The sequence below is a fragment of the Pristiophorus japonicus genome, unplaced genomic scaffold (assembly GCF_044704955.1).
Source record: "Pristiophorus japonicus isolate sPriJap1 unplaced genomic scaffold, sPriJap1.hap1 HAP1_SCAFFOLD_506, whole genome shotgun sequence".
Lineage (NCBI taxonomy): Eukaryota > Metazoa > Chordata > Chondrichthyes > Pristiophoridae > Pristiophorus > Pristiophorus japonicus.
Window position 1 is genome coordinate 260001 of NW_027254412.1, and position 18093 is coordinate 278093.

The 18093-nt window shown below is 42.1% G+C and overlaps 1 gene segment (V, D, J or C); it reads left to right on the forward strand.

Annotated features, from left to right (window-relative positions):
• Positions 1 to 17711, forward strand: part of LOC139253724 (Ig heavy chain C region, membrane-bound form-like) — a 25522-nt gene extending 7811 nt beyond the window's left edge. The window contains 8 exon segments of the C gene segment in view: positions 1 to 28; positions 417 to 458; positions 6406 to 6705; positions 7655 to 7972; positions 9933 to 10241; positions 11161 to 11490; positions 17435 to 17562; positions 17703 to 17711. The exon segment at positions 1 to 28 is cut by the window's left edge and continues 290 nt beyond it. Coding sequence covers positions 1 to 28; positions 417 to 458; positions 6406 to 6705; positions 7655 to 7972; positions 9933 to 10241; positions 11161 to 11490; positions 17435 to 17562; positions 17703 to 17711 — 1464 coding nt within the window.
• Positions 17712 to 18093: the final 382 nt, after the last annotated feature.

The window sequence follows — 18093 nt, forward strand, 5'->3', positions numbered from 1 at the left end:
TTCTGTGCAAGGGACTACAGCAATGGATCACGGTGCTATCCAGACCGAGCTCTCCATACAAAAACCCCAGACAGGGAGTTTGCTCAAAACTGTGATCGCTACCACACCAGGAGCGTCGAAGGAACTGAAGCTTAAATAAAAATAATGAGTGGAAGTAAGATATATATATATATTTAAATGTATTACATTTGTCTGCTTTATTCATGGTGATTGCCATGCTGAATCTGCACAGAGGCTTCAGAAGTATTCCAATCATTGTTATAAATATAATGAACGGTACAAACTGAAATATCTCACTGATTCACTCTTAGGGGTGTCGGAATCATGTTTTTAGAGCTGGGTGCAATTTAATCTCTGTATTTTATAGTTTACAGTCCACCGGAGTATTTGACATGACATATCTCACTGTGACGCTACGGGCTACTGGGGACAAGGGACCATGGTGACGGTGACTGCAGGTAAGGAACATTCACTCATTCAAAAACTGTTGTATTTGTGTCTTTATTTTATATTTCTGTTCATTTTAATAATGATTTCGTTCACTGAAACTTGGGTCCGGTGGATTTTGTTTTGAGATTTTTTGCAACGCTCAATGTGATTCTGCTGCAAAATGATTATAGAATTCAACAGTTTCTCCACAGAAAATGTTGTTGATGTGATTTGGTGTTTATTCGCTGACGACTGTGTGCCTGGTTACTTTAAATACTTTATGGTTGTTACACTGTTTGACGTTTCTGCAATGTTTAATCTCGGTGACCTATGATTGTTGCAGTTTTTCTGATCGAATGCAAACATTGTGTTTAAATCTATTTAAAGGAACATTGTAGGCACAAAACAGAAAGCTTAGCGATCAATAAATAATCTTCAGGAATTGAATGCTTTTTATTGAAAATTACATTGTCATCTACTGAGCGAATGTTCCCGAAAGTTTAGATTCAATATGTGAAGCGTTACTGTAATTAAGAACTGAACAATTAACACATTTCCAGCCGGAACAGATTTAAATTAATATTACTAACATTATTATAATGCAGTAATATCACCAATTATTATTAAATATGCTATAATATCAACATTAATGTATTTAACAGTCTAAACACAATTCTGCTGAAAGTATTTTAAATTTCTGTTGAATTCAATCATTAGTTATTTCAGTGTTAGGCGGGTTCGGTGATTCTGTAATGAGATTTTTTGCAAGGATACATTTGATTCTGCTGGAAGTGTTTATAGAGTGAAGGGTCTGCTCCATGAAAGGTTCTGTCGAGGGATTCGGCCCCTCAGTGATGTGATTTAGTGTTGATCTGCTGAGGAGAGTTTGTGCCTGTGTCACTCAGAATACCTAGAATTTGTGAAACCGTTTGGCGTTTCTACAATGTTTAATAAATATTGGGTGTTGTTTGTTAAAACTTTCACTAAACTAATCTTGAACACTTTGCAAGACCAAAACCTGTCTCTCAATAACAAATTTCGCTGTATTAGTAAGGCTGAAATTCAGGCACATTAAGTTAATTTCAAATGTTGCAGGTAAGTGTGCTTCTGAGGAGGAAGGGCCAGACAGGCACTCAGATTATTTTCAATAATCATCTAACATGAACATTAATTAGAATGTAACATCAGTGATCATTTATTAAACACAAACGATCCCTTACAATTGCGTTGCATACTGATCCGTATTATAGTTATTGCAAAACCTCAATGGTTGGAGAGAATGTTTAATTAATTCCAAAATTAATTTATAAATCAATGCATTTATAACCCGGCTGTGCTGAGTTCGATAAGGTGCCGCTGCAGATTTTGGTGAATTAACTTGCTGTTTTGCCTCGATGATTTTACAGGTTATATTTACTGATGAAAATATATCAAATCAGTGGGTGGTCAGATTTCAATGTAGATGTCTCCTGGATTGTGACATTCTTATTCTGTCACCGAGTCCCGTGACGGCAGCAAATTCCCGTGGAATGTGAATTATTTCCAGATACTTGCTTTCAGGGGAGTTAATTTTTACACGGTTTCCAAGAAAGTTGACAGAGATGGAAAAATGGCTGGATTCTGAAGAGTCTCTCAAATTAATATCAGTTTAATTTCAAAGAATCTGCGGAGTTGAGGTGGTTGGAAATTGACAAGAAATAAATTAGAAATCAAGCAGCTTCATTGAAATTAACAGATTGAACTGGTCTCTCTGCCTGGAGCACCGTTTGTGTCTGTTCTGTTTCTGTGCGCCTGCTCACTGTGTGAGAATCAGGAGTCCTCCTGACCGGTTGTAAACCTTCTGGATTGTGATTCTGTATTGCGGGGAGTGTCATTTAACTCAGTTATTTAAGAAACTGGTATATGTGAGAAACGTAAAAGTTTGACTTTAAAGTTGATGAGTCGCCGCAGAAATGAGATCAGTTACCCAGAGTGTGACAGTCAGAAGAAACAGTTCCGAAACACCATGGGGGGACAGTAGAAGGAGCTTTAATCAGTATCCAACCCAGTTGTACATGCCCTGGGAGTGTTTGATGGGACAGTGCAGAAGGAGCTGTACTCTGTATCTAGCCCATGCTGTACGTGCCCTGGGAGTGTTTGAATGGACAGTGTAGAGGGCGCTTTACTCTGTATCTAACCCCATGCTGTACGTGCTCTGGGCGTGTTTGATGGGACAATGTAGAGGGAGCTTTACTCTGTATCTGACCCATTCTGTACCTGCTCTGGGCATGTTTGATGGGACAATGTAGAGGGAGCTTTACTCTGTATCTTGACCCATGCTGTATCTGCTCTGGAAGTGTTTGATGGGACAGTGTAGAGGGAGTGTTACTCTGTATCTGACCCATGCTGTACCTGCTCTGGAGGTGTTTGATGGGACAATGTAGAGGGAGCTTTACGCTGTATCTTGACCCATGCTGTACCTGCCCTGTTTGGATTGATGGCACAGTGCAGAAATAATTTTACTCGGAATCTAAACCTTGCTATATTTGGCCCGTCTTACGGGGTAGTGTAGTTTAATATGCATTCATCCTTTGCTTTACATGACCTTACAGCGCCAGACAGATCAGTGAAGAGAGAGATTTACTCTATCGAATCTATCCTGTATCTGATTTGAGTGATTTTCTAAAAATATTGAATAAACTTCAATCTGCATCTAACTAATAAGATATCGAATTAGTAATGGTTATACAGTTGAGCATCAGATAATTATTGAATGAGATTGGTGTGATCCGAAGCTCACTTTCAGAACAAACAGCGCCTCGTCTGATCTGATGGGTGCTCCAATTTATTTTGGCAATTTTGGACCTGCACTGGGGCTGTTTGATGGGACATTGTAGAGGGAGATTTATTCTGTATCTAACCCATGCTGTACCTGCCCTGGGAATGTTTAATGGGACACTGTAGAGGGAGCTTTACTCTGTACCTGTATTGGGAGTGTTTGATGGGACAGTGTAGAGGAAGCTTTATTCTTTATCCAAGCCTGACTGTACCTGCCCTGAGTGTGTTTAATTGGCAATGTGGAGGGAAATCTACTTTTTATCTAACTCGTGCCGTACCTACCCTGGGAGTGTTTGATATGACAGTGATGAAGGAGCTTTACTCTGCAACTAACCCGTACTTTACTTTATCTGGCAGTGCTTGATGGGACATTGCAGAGATTGCTTTAATCAGTATTTAAACTTTTATTTACAAAGACGTGGAGCTTAATTGGGTCCTTCAATATAGATTGATCTTCTATTTAATCAGAGCTATAGGTGAGCTGGTGCGCTTTACAGGGGCAGTGTATGGTAAGCTTGTCTTTGTACATGTGATAATTGTGCTGAATCTAATCGGTCAATTTGATAACGCATTTTATGGAGAGACATTTCGTAGCACATCTCTGCAGTACTTGAGCTGGGAATGTTTGACGGGATAGTACAGATAACGTACTACTCTGTGTGCAAACCTTGCTATACCTGTCATGACCCACACGACAGCATAGCGGGAGCTTTGCTCTCATATGTCTGCTGTATCTGACCTGAGAGTGCTTGGTCAGGCAATGTTCAAGATACCGCTAGCTGCGACTAACAAATAGCAGGTAAACTACTCGTGACAGATATACACAATAAATCGTCCGATTGACCAGATTAAACAACGCACATTCATTGATGTTTATATTCTTTCTGAAAAAATGCCAAATTTTTAATGAGTTATTAATGTTTGAACATTTTGAGCATCAGATTACTATTGAACACGATTGGCCTGATCCTCAGCTCACTTCCAGAACAAACTGTTTCAGGAAGTGAATAACGCTCCAGAAAGCAGCGCCTGTTCTGATCTGTTGGGAGGCTGTAAGTTATTTTCACAATTTAAATGGAGGATATCAAGACTCCCACTTGAATTAATCGTCATGAGGACCTCATGTTTAGAAACATTATGTTGTTCAATTCTTCCTGAAAAGGTTAAAGGCAGGGACAAACTATGAGAGATGCAGCTATTGGCCTGGATCACAACACAAGGCGCACAGTCACTGAGCTGCAATTCTGTGAAACATTTAAAGAGATAGAGTCAACCTGCAATAAGTCATCATTCGCAATGAATTTTAAGCCTTTATAGCAGCATGCGATTGACTAATTTGCGTCAGATTTATAAGATCTCTTTATTTTAAATATCCTCTTTAATTACAACAAACAATAAAAATAGATCTGGTAGAGGTGTCCAAAATATGAAGCGTTTCCTTCCATTAAATCTAGTAGAACTATTCCCACTGACTCGTGTAGAATGATAGCATCTCACAGCACTGAAAAGGCCATTCAGGCATCGTGCCTATGCCGGCTCTGAAAGAGCTGTCCAATTTAGTCCAACTCCCCAGGGTTTTCCTTCTAAACGTGCCACTGAGTCCTCCTGACGTACAGGAGGAACTGCCTGGAGCATTCCTGAAATTACCAACCCTCTGTGTGAAACAATTACCCCAATTTCCCCTTTTGATCTTTTGCCAATTATTTTAAATTTGTGACCTTTGGTTACCCACCTACTTTCCAGCGGAAGCAGTTTCTCCCTACTTGCTCTATCAAAACCTGTCATCATGTTGAATATCTCTCTTCGGTCTCCTCTTAACCTCTGCTCTAAGGAGAATATCCCAGCTTCTCCAATCTATCCACATAACTGAAGACCCCATCCCTGGCATCATCCTGGTAAAAGCTTCCCCTCTACACTCCCCAATGGCTTGACATCCTTCCTAAATTGTTGTTCCAGAATTGTGCACAATACCCCAGCTGAGGCCTAACACGTGATCTGTAAGTTTAGCATAACCGTCTTGTTTTTGTAGTCAATGGCCCATTTACAAAGTCATGTATCCCATACGCTTTCATAACTGTCTTACCAGTTTGCCCTGCCCCCTTCAAAGATTTTTGAATATGTTCATCTAGATTTCTCTGTTCGTGCATCCCCTCAAAACAATACTATTTAGATTATACTGCTTCTCCATCTTCCACCCAATGTGCATCGCTTCTCAATGATTCGCATTAAATTGCAATTGCCATGTCCCGGCGCATTTCACTGGTCCATCAGTCTCCTCATGGAGTCTGCTGCTTTCATGCTCACTATTGGCTACGTTGCCAGGTTTTGCATCACCTTCGAACTTCGAAATTGTATTCCCTATAACCAAGTCCAGGGCATTGTGATATAACAAGAACAACAATGGGAACTGAAATGGGCCATTTAAGGAGAAACTTCCAATTAACCGGATTTTGGAATGGTATTTTATTCGGATTATTAATTGAGTGGCAGGGAGGAGGAAACTCAAGAGACATGCATTCAATGGGATGGGATAGAGCCCAGATCACAGTGCACTGAGGGACATCGGTCTCCATCAAATGCTGAGAAAATGAGGGAGAAATTCGACTCAATCGCAATTCACCGACAGCTTGAATCTTAGAAACTTAACTATGGAAATGCTACCTGTTGAATTATGTGGTATGCAAATTTAGAGGGTTTTTTGCTAACGTCCGAAGCAGGAATTCCGCTGTTACTTTGAAGTGCAGTCACTGTTGTTTTGTAGGGATACGCCGCAGGCAATGTGCACAGAGCAAATTTGCCCAAACTGCAATTAAATAAAGGACCAGAAATGGTGCTGATTGAGAAATAAATGGAGGCCGAAATAACAGGAACACGTCTCTGTTCTTCTATTGTATGATCCAATGAAGGATTTTTTATTGACGAGTTGTGTAAATGTTCTTGTTGTGTAATGTGATAGAGCTCGGGGATAGAGAGGTGTGTTCCTGACCAGGGCATCGACAGGTCCTTATGATGGAACTGACAGAAACTCAAATGCCCGTGTAGTCTTTGATGGGGAAATGGTGGAATTAGTTTATTCTGCAGTCAAATTTCGAGCTGTTTATTTCTTTTATAAGCACGGATTACAGAGTCTAACTTGTTCAATGGGCCATTCTTTCCCAGTAACACCGTCTCCCCCCACCCTCTACGCCCTGCTCTCCTCCTGTGAACAACCCAGTACCGATGGCTCCATCACGTACGGCTGTTTGGCGATGGACTACTCCCCCGACATCACCAGCCTTTCCTGGAAGAAAGATAAAGAGCCAATCACCACTGGATTGAATACCTACCCGTCAGTGCTCAACAAGAAGGGAATCTACACCCAGAGCAGCCAGTTAACCATGGCCGAGTCAGATGTGGGGAGCAGCACAATCTACTGCGAGGTTCGACGTGGTGTGTCGGTCTGGGCCATCACAATGCTAGGTTAGTGATGTGGATTACAGGGCAAACAATGATAAGGTGAGAAATTATGTTCAACTTGTAGAGAAATTTGGTTAGACAACACTTAGAGTACTGTGTACAGTTCTGCTCTCCATATCATACTTAGAATACTGTGTACAGTTCTCGTCTCCAAATCACACTTAGAGTATTGTGTACAATTCTGCTCTCCCTATCATACTTCTAATATTGTGTACAGTTCTGGTCTCCATATTACACTTAGAGTATTGTATACAGTTCTGGTTTCCATATAATAATTAGAATACTGTGCACAGTTCCATTCTCCTTATCACATTTAGAATATTGTTCACAATTCAGGTTTCCATCTCATACTTAGAATACTGTCGAAAGTTAGCTCTCCACATCATACTTAAAATATTATGCACAGTTCCGGTCTCCATATCACAGTTAGAATACTGTACACAGTTCTGTTCTCCATATCACGCTTAGAATATTGCTTAAAGTTCTGGTTTCCATCTCATACTTAGAATACAGTGTAAAGTTCTGGTCTCCATATCATACTGAGAATAGTGTGCATAGTTCTGGTCTCCATATTACACTTAGAATAGTATGCATAGTTCTGTTCTCCATATCACACTTAGAATATTGCTTAAAGTTCTGGTTTCCATCTCATACTTAGAATACAGTGTAAAGTTCTGGTCTCCATATCATACTGAGAATAGTGTGCATAGTTCTGGTCTCCATATCACACTTAGAATATTGTGCATGGTTCTGGTCCCCATATCGCACTTAGAATATTATGCACAGTTCCGGTCTGCATATTAAACTGAGAATACTGTGCACAGTTCTGCTCTCTGTAAATGCCAGGTTAGTGTTCGTCTGACAGCAAAGAACCTGTTAAAATATAAGGACACTTTGCATTTCTTAATCAATTATTTTCTAAGCAATGTCAATAATATGTTTTTTTTTGAAGATCCTGAACCGGACATCGTTCCTCCAACTGTTCTCCTCACGCTGAGTTCTACTGAACAAATCACCAGCAGCAGATATGCAAGCGCCGTGTGTTCAATCATCGATTTCAGGCCAAAATCACTGACCGTGAATTGGCTGAAGAGTGGACAACTCATGGATTCGGGCATCATCACCTCTCCCGTCTTTGAGGTGAACGGGAACTTCTTGACGGCCAGTCGGCTGACAGTCCCCGCCGAGGAATGGTTCACCGGCTCGGTCTACACCTGCCAGGTCACTCATGAAGGGGTCACGCAAAACCGTAACTTCAGCAGATCTCAGGGTAAGAGACACAATCCGGGGAGGTTGCACACCATTCTGAGCGCTGACCTCAGTAAGGATTTTATTGGAATTAGTAAAAAGCAGAGGACTGTTCCTAATTTCCAATCATGCAGTTTGTGTATTCTTGCGATACAAACTTGCCTTTATACAGCGCCTTCAGCGACCACAGACTGAACCAAAACGCTTGCCAGCGAATGAATTAAGTTGTGAAATGTGGTCACAGTTGTAATGTACAAAGTACGGCAGTCATTTAGTGCACAGCAAGCTCCCACAAACAGCAGTGTGATAATGACCATTTTTTTTTGTTGAGTGATATTTCTTGAGGGATAAATATTCCCAGGCCACCAGGGAGAACTCCTCTGCTTTTCATTGAAATAATGCCAGAGTATCGTTTACCTCCACCTGAGAGGCCAGACGGATCCTCGGTTTAACACCTGATCCGACAGACGGCAACTCCGATAGTTGGGCCATGCCCCCAGTACTGCACTGGGAGACTCAGCTTACATTTTGTGATCAAATATCTGGAGTGGAAATTCAATCCAGGATCTTCTGGTTCAGGATTCCTCATTGCTCAGGATTTATTAACCTCGCCAAAGAAGCTTTCCCCTTGCTCTGATGTCAGGCAGTGAGTGAAGTGTCCTTAGTCTCAGGTTTATCCTGAGTTGGCTGATCATATACGGAGCGGCTGTCGGAGTCTGGAACCCTTTCCTGCCAACTGTCCAGGAATCCTGCTAGAATGGGCTTCTACCCTATTCAGAGCACTGAGCTCAATTCTCGGCTCCGCACCACAGGAAGGATATACATGGAGGCGCTAAACTGCAGGTTTACCCGAATTAAACCGGGGCTAATAATGTAAAATGATCAGTCGACGAGTATAAAACGTTAAGAGATGATCCAATTGACGTGCTTAAGTTGATAAATGGAATTGATCGAGTAGATATACAACATTTATTTAGTTTGATGAAAGAGTCGAGAACAAGTAGCAGAAACTTAACATTAGAGTTAGGCCGTGCAGAGGTGATGTCAGAAAGGATTTTCTCACAAGAAGAATATTGCAAGTCGGGATTTCCCTCCCCAAAAGCTGCTGACACTTGCTTTCAATTGAAAAGTTGAAAATTGAGATTTATAGATTTTTGTCAGGCAAGGTTATCAAGGGTTACATAACCAATTCGTGAAGATGGTGTTGAGTGTTCATCAGCCATGATCTAACTGGTTGGCGAGACAGGATGGATGGACTGAATGCCCTCCTCCTGTTCCTATGTTGCTATTAATGCCCTGAGGTCATATTTCTCTCTGAATCTCTCTCACCAGACATGATAAATGTTCAGTAATTACAGAAATTAACAAGCGACCTCACATCATTCCAAATGATGCCGCACCACAAAGATTCCTTGGAACTCCATTCTCCCGAACTTGCACTTCTCCTCTGACGGGGGCTGTGACTGGTTCCTGCACATTTTCACTGCAACAAAAAACGCAGCAAGAGACCAGAAACTTAACTTTGTTTCCTGTTGTCCCATAAATCCTGAAATTAATTTGACACTGGTTTTGAACCAGTATAATGTCTGGTGTAGACCTCTTGAACTTCGGGCTTTTCGGGCTTCAGCTATTATAACCAACGGTGATGCATTTGGGTGCAAGGATCCATGGACGGGCTTAAAGGAGCAAGGGATTTCAGGAAGAGCGCTATTCCATGCCTAACACAATGTATTCCGATTTTATGCCGGGTATTTGCTTCACAGCCCATTACAGGTGGCTCTGGCTGCAAATACACAAGAAATGTTACAGATCTCTCGGAATCGTTGCCAATTCATTGTCCTTCCAATAACGCCGGTGTTGAGGCAACAGCGAGAGGTTGATATCTCAAAAGTGATATATTCCCCTTGAAAGATTTAAGGCTAAATATTGGTGTCCGGATTCTGAAGCTTCAGCTTTTCCTGACTTTCATTCCTGTTTCGCAGTGGTTGTCCCATGCAGCGATTCAAAAATCACTCTTCGCCCACCGTCATTGGAACAGGTCTTACTGGAGGCGATGGTGACCTTAACCTGCGTCGTGTCTGAGGCTCCTTATGGGCTCACCGTGACCTGGACCCGGGAAAAGGAGGCTTTGAAATCAGAGATTGCCTTCCAGCCGGGAGAGGATCCCAACATAGTGATCAGCAACTTAAACATCTCGACACATGACTGGCTGAGTGGGGATAAGTTCTACTGCGTGGTGAGCCATCAGGATATGCCGACTCCTCTCAGAGATTCCATCCACAAGGAAAAGGGTGAGCGGGGAGATTGTTGCAATAAGTGAGATACTGTGACTATTTCCAGTGCATGTGCAAGGGACAATTCATTATATAAAGTGTTTAATGGGCTGCTCTGATCATTCAGTTTGGTAATTCCACGAACTCAGCACTCTGGGACCTGACATTATGTATTTTAGGGGAAACTGGACAAGTCCATGAGTGAGAAAGGAATAGAAGGGTGTGTTATTAGGAATAGATTAAGTGAGCTAGGAGGAGGCTTGTGTGAAACATACACACCGGCATAGACCAGTTGGCCAAATCTCCTCATTCTGTGCAGTAAATTCTATGTAATTTTCCAGACCAACCCTTGGAGATTTCAGAGAGAAAGATTGTGTTCCCTCTGCTGCGGGATGGAACACCAGAGAGGCCCCAGAGGGGAAAAGGAAAAGCTTTAAAATTCAACGCAGTGTCCATTTCTCTCACATCTAACCACCTGAAATTGGCTGAATTTAAATGAGGAAGGCGAGTTGTGGGCGGTGGTCTCACAGGCCACCCGGGAGAACGGGAGGATTGGAAGCCGAGTCAGGAGGTCTCGGATCGCGGGGGCTGGGTTACACAGGGACCCTGGATCCAGGAGTTAGGTGTATGGGCAATTACCACCTGGGTGCAGCAGTCCCCGCCTCGCTGTAACTGCAGGGATTTACACAGTGTGTCAAACCGGACCAGCGACAGTTAAACACCAAATGGTGGTTAAAATAGAAGATTCCAGTCCCATTTAAATATTTTACTCAAATATAATATTACAACCGGGAGTGGGCGCGTTGACGTCGGGATTCCTATTTTTAACAATTTAAAAACCTCCACGCCCAAAACCCGCCTGCTGTATTGATTTAAAGTTTTCCCATTGTCTCTGGAACTGTCCAGTTCATTGGCCTTTATTGTAACTGTTCCACAGCGAAAGATCCGCGGGAACCGGCCGTGTCTGTCCTCCTGCCCTCGGCAGAAGAAGTCTCCGCTCAGAGGTTGGTCAGCCTCACCTGCTTAGTGAGAGGTTTCTCCCCCCGAGAGATCTTCGTCAAATGGACCGTCAATGACAAACCGGTGGATTCCGGCAACTACAAGAACACCGAGGTGATGGCAGAGAACGGCAGCAGATCCTTCTTCATGTACAGCCTGCTATCCGTTGCAGCCGAGGAGTGGGCCAGCGGCGCTTCTTACTCCTGTGTGGTGGGACACGAAGCGATCCCCTTGAAGATCACCAACAGAACCATCAATAAATCCAGCGGTAAACCCAGTTTCGTCAACATTTCCCTTGTTCTGATGGACACCGTCAATTCTTGTCAATGAGAATCTCTCGATTGCATTTCAGTTCTTAAATAAAAAACAATAAAGGGCTTTTTTTCCAATCGTGAGTTAAACAGGCAGCCGCTCAATTAACTATGTTTCCTAGTTTTGCCAATGTGAGGGCTGTTTGTCTGAAGTAAAGTGTTTGCGTGTCTCGGTCCCAAGGCTTATACAGCCAGCGCTCCCAGCTCAGATACACCATGGGTTAGAGACTGGGTGAAGTTCTCTCATTACAGGATTCCTGAAAGTAACTTCAGCAGAGAGAGAGTAAAGGGTAATTTTAACTCACTGTACCTCTCATACCCACCAGCGAGAGGGGAACGGGAAATGCATAATTCTCGTAACCCCCACTGCCCCTCCCACAGGGAGATGGGAAATGAACCACTCTCTTGTAAATGCACTAAGTTGCCATCAGTACAATGTCACATTCTAACCCATGGTCAAAAGATTTTAAACTTGCCACATGATTATTATATTCTGAAATAATTATTTATTCCACGTAATATTTTTTAATTAAATAGTCCCTGTTAATTGTAAACTAACATGCTGAATTCTAATGGGCCATATCTAAACTGGTGATTGAATCCTCTGCGGGTTTCTCATAGTTGTGTCCCTGATGTTTCTGAGGCCCATCGGTTGAATTGTTGCATTCCTTCGGCTGACGTCACATTGCGCCTCACACAGGACACATTTACACAGAGCAGGGAGAATACATGTGAAAGTGAGTCTGTCTGTGTTCATATGTAAGTGTGATGATGATTTTGTATAAGTGTGTGTATTTTTGTGTAAGTGCACAATTTCACAGTAACACACATAGACTTACATATAAAGACATACGTTAACACTCTGACACATAATATTATACATAACTCGAATATAATGAAAACCATCATTGTCAAATCCAGTTATTGGTACTCTCTGAAAATTTTAACAATAGCAATAATACACGTCAATCTAAATGCACACTTACACAACGGATACTTACACACACTTCCACACACATAGACACACACATCAATCCACACAGACACTGACACAAAGCACACCTACACCCACTTACACACACATAAACACATACATCAATCCACACACACACTTACACAAAACAAACTTACACACACATAGACACACGCATCAATCCATACACACAGACTTACAAAACACACTTACACACACTTACTCACACATAAACACATACATCAATCCACACACACACTTACACAAAACACACTTATACACACATAGACACACGCATCAATCCATACCCATACACTTACAAAACACACTTACACACACTTACACACACATAAATACACATCAATCCACACACACACTTACACAAAACACACACACACTTGTAAACAAACGCATCAATCCAAACACACATTTACACAAAACACACACACGCTTACATGCAAACATACTATTGCACTTAGACACACACATCAATCAAAACACACACTTTCACAAAACACACACACACAAACACACACAAACTTACCTGCAAACCCATTGCTACACATAAACACACACACGCTTACACCTAAACATGAACAACACTGAGACATAGCCGTACACTTACAGGGAAACACACACCTGAACACATTTACACAAGTATGAACACGCATATAAATCCAAACACAATCTAACAAAAACACACACAGACAAACTTACAGGTACACACAATGTGACATGAAAACTCACAAACACACACTTACACCTCAACATTAGCAAACACTTGGACATAACCATACATATACACTTACAGGGAAACACACACATGAACATACATATACACCGGGTTACACATACACTTACACATAAGCACACACATGAACACACTTGCACACACACACACACACACACAAACCCTTTGATATGAACATGCTTACACATAAAAGTACACACACTCACCTACACCAAATCTCACACTCACAATTAAATTTAAACACACACACTTACATAAAAACACACGCATTCTTAAACAAAACATAAAGAAAGATTTACACACACATACACAATCTTAGAAATACACACACGCACAACCCCACAGATCAACACCCTCACAGGGAACACAAACACTGACTAATCCAGAACAACAGATAGTTATACAGTGATATAGACACTAAAGAGCACAAACAAAAACGTCAGGCTATAGAAGAATGTAGAACAAAGATGCAGTTTTTGGACGGGCAAAGTATCCAATGCTTGGCCTGAATAAATAATTACTGATACCATAATATCTAACATTTCACTATTCTGGCCTTACACATACACTGGATCAATGTAGTTGTTGCAAGCTGAAACGTTATTTATGTTCAGAGCATTGCCGTAACATATATAAAAAAAAGGTTATAACTCACAACTAATCTCTTAAAAGCCTCCTTGGCAGCTTCCAACTAAGTAACTACCTTAACCTAGCGGAAAAATAATCGATATCCTGCTGTACACCTTCCTCGATGTTTCATCGTATTATTCCCGAATGGTAGATCGTAGCAAAGTCATCCAAAATCAATTAGCCTCTGACATGGAAGAAAAACTATCATATTTTCCAAAACGGACTATAGGAGGATCATAATGTTGGGGAGGAGTTAAACTAATATGGCAGGGGGATGGGAACCAATGCAGGGAGACAGAGGGTAACAAAAAGGAGGCAAAAGCAAAAGACAGAAAGGAGATGAGGAAAAGTGGAGGGCAGAGAAACCCAAGGCAAAGAACAAAAAGGGCCACTGTACAGCAAAATTCTAAAAGGACAAAGGGTGTTAAAAAAAACAGCCTGAAGGCTTTGTGTCTTAATGCAAGGAGTATCCGCAACAATGTGGATTAATTAACTGTGCAAATAGATGTTAACAAATATGACGTGATTGGGATTACGGAGACGTGGCTCCAGGATGATCAGGGCTGGGAACTCAACATCCAGGGGTATTCAACATTCAGGAAAGATAGAATAAAAGGAAAAGGAGGTGAGGTAGCATTGCTGGTGAAGGAGCAAATTAAGGCAATAGTTCGGAAGGACATTAGCTTGGATGATGTGGAATCTATATGGGTAGAGCTCCAGAATACCAAAGGACAAAAAACGTTAGTGGGAGTTGTGTACAGACCTCCAAACAGTAGTAGTGATGTTGGGGAGGGCATCAAACATGAAATTAGGGGTGCGTGCAATAAAGGTGCAGCAGTTATAATGGGTGACTTTAATATGCTCATAGATTGGGTTAACCAAACTGGAAGCTATACGTTGGAGGAGGATTTCCTGGAGTGCATAAGGGATGTTTTTTTAGACCAATATGTCGAGGAACCAACTAGGGGGGAGGCCATCTTAGACTGGGTGTTGTGTAATGAGAGAGGATTAATTAGCAATCTCGTTGTGCGAGGCCCCTTGGGGAAGAGTGACCATAATAAGGTGGAATTCTACATTAGGATGGAGAATGAAACAGTTAATTCAGAGACCATGGTCCAGAACTTAAAGAAGGGTAACTTTGAAGGTATGAGGCGTGAATTGGCTAGGATAGATTGGCGAATGATACTGAAGGGGTTGATTGTGGATGGGCAATGGCAGACATTAAGAGACCGCATGGATGAACTACAACAATTGTACATTCCTGTCTGGCGTAAAAATAAAAAAGGGAAGGTGGCTCAACCGTGGCTATCAAGGGAAATCAGGGATAGCATTAAAGCCAAGGAAGTGGCATACAAATTGGCCAGAAATAGCAGCGAACCCGGGGACTGGGAGAAATTTAGAACTCAGCAGAGGAGGACAAAGGGTTTGATTAGAGCATGGAAAATGGAGTACGAGAAGAAGCTTGCAGGGAACATTAAGACGGATTGCAAAAGTTTCTATAGATATGTAAAGAGAAAAAGGTTAGTAAAGACAAACGTAGGTCCCCTGCAGTCAGAATCAGGGGAAGTCATAACGGGGAACAAAGAAATGGCGGACCAATTGAACAAGTACTTTGGTTCGGTAATCACTGAGGAGGGCACAAACAACCTTCCGGATATAAAAGGGGTCGGAGGGTCGAGTAAGGAGGAGGAACTGAGGGAAATCCTTATTAGTCGGGAAACTGTGTTGGGGAAATTGATGGGATTGAAGGCCGATAAATCCCCAGGGCCTGATGGACTGCATCCCAGAGTACTTAAGGAGGTGGCCTTGGAAATAGTGGATGCATTGACAGTCATTTTCCAACATTCCATTGACTGTGGATCAGTTCCTATGGAGTGGAGCGTAGCCAATGTAACCCCACTTTTTAAAAAAGGAGGGATAGAGAAAACAGGGAATTATAGACCGGTCAGCCTGACATGGGTAGTGGGTAAAATGATGGAATCAATTATTAAGGATGTCATAGCAGTGCATTTGGTAATAGGTAATATAACAAGTCCAAGTCAGCATGGATTTGTGAAAGGGAAATCATGCTTGACAAATCTTCTGAAATTTTTTGAGGATGTTTCCAATAGAGTGGACAAGGGAGAACCAGGTGATGTGGTATATTTGGACTTTCAGAAGGCTTTCGACAAGGTCCCACACAAGAGATTAATGTGCAAAGTTAAAGCACATGGGATTGGGCTAGTTTGCTGACATGGATTGAGAACTCGTTGTCAGACAGGAAGCAAAGAGTAGGAGTAAATGGGACTTTTCATAATGGCAGGCAGTGACTAGTGGGGTACCGCAAGGTTCTGTGCTGGGGCCCCAGCTGTTTACACTGTACATTAATGATTTAGATGAGGGGATTAAATGTAGTATCTCCAAATTTGCGGATGACACTAAGTTGGGTGGCAGTGTGAGCTGCGAAGAGGATGCTATGATGCTGTAGAGCGACTTGGATAGGGTGGGTGAGTGGGCAAATGCATGGCAGATAAAGTATAATATGGATAAATGTGAGGTTATCCACTTTGGTGATAAAAACAGAGAGACAGACTATTATCTGAATGGTGACAGATTAGGAAAAGGGGAGGTGCAAAGAGACCTGGGTGTCATGGTACATCAGTCATTGAAGGTTGGCATGCAGGTACAGCAGGCGGTTAAGAAAGCAAATGGCATGTTGGCCTTCATAGCGAGGGGATTTGAGTACAGGGGCAGGGAGGTGTTGCTACAATTGTACAGGGCCTTGGTGAGGCCACACCTGGAGTATTGTGTACAGTTTTGGTCTCCTAACCTAAGGAAGGACATTCTTGCTATTGAGGGAGTGCAGCGAAGGTTCACCAGACCGATTCCCGGGATGGCGGGACTGACCTATCAAAAAAGACTGGATCAACTGGGCTTGTATTCACTAGAGTTCAGAAGAATGAGAGGGGACCTCATAGAAACGTTTAAAATTCTGACGGGTTTAGACAGGTTAGACGCAGGATGAATGTTCCCAATGTTGGGGAAGTCCAGAACCAGGGGACACAGTCTAAGGATAAGGGGGAAGCCATTTAGGACCGAGATGAGGAGGAATTTCTTCACCCAGAGAGTGGTGAACCTGTGGAATTCTCTACCACAGAAAGTTGTTGAGGCCAATTCACTAAATATATTCAAAAAGGAGTTAGATGAAGTCCTTACTACTAGGGGAATCAAGGGGTATAGTGAGAAAGCAGGAAGGGGGTACTGAAGTTGCATGTTCAGCCATGAACTCATTGAATGGCGGTGTAGGCTAGAAGGGCCGAATGGCCTACTCCTGCACCTATTTTCTATGTTTCTATGTTTCTATGTTTCTATAATGGAAGAGCGGCAGTGGAGTGAGGAACAGTGAGAGATTGCTGAGAGTGATTAACATAACACAAAATATACATTGAAAGTCCAATTAAAGACCAAACTAATACTTTAAGGTGAAAAAAAGAGAATATAAAATAATAGTATGATACCCGGGATTAATAAACGATCTGAATATATTTCCTCCCCTACATCCCCGTAGATTCCTCAGACCACATCTGGAATGAAGACTATGAGGACGAGAGCGGCAACATCTGGACAACAGCTTCCACATTCATCATCCTGTTCTTCCTGAGCATTTCCTACAGCGCTGCCGTCACGCTCGTGAAGGTGGGAAGATTCAATCCGCTCACACTTCCATCTGACTGAAGCCGTTTGACAAATCTCTGGATGTTTCATTAATATAAACCCTGAGATAAATGCCCCAGACCACTAAACCTCCGCTTCATTCTTTTATCCCTCTTTTACAGCTCAAATGATGGTCTGAATTTCGGCCGCCGTGGATGTTCCTCATCTGTTTATCATCCCTGTGTCACTAAAAATAAAATATGTTCTCTTGGTGATTCTCAGAGTAAACTACCTTCAGTTACTAGATCCGAATCAGTCGCTGAGAAATATATAACTGGGATTTCCGTCTTTCTGTTTGAAATGTGTTCGATAATTGTGGCTGTAATGTAACTGTATCTCAGAGTTTCACCGTGCCTTGTACATTTCATGTGTAAATAAATAACTTTTCTCATTCTTATTCACAAGTGTTCCCTTCCCTTTATGCTGAGCCCCTGTTCACTCGCTCTGATGTCTGTCACAACTGTGCAGATAGCGGCAGCTCCGACATAAAGAACATAAGAAATAGGAGCAGGA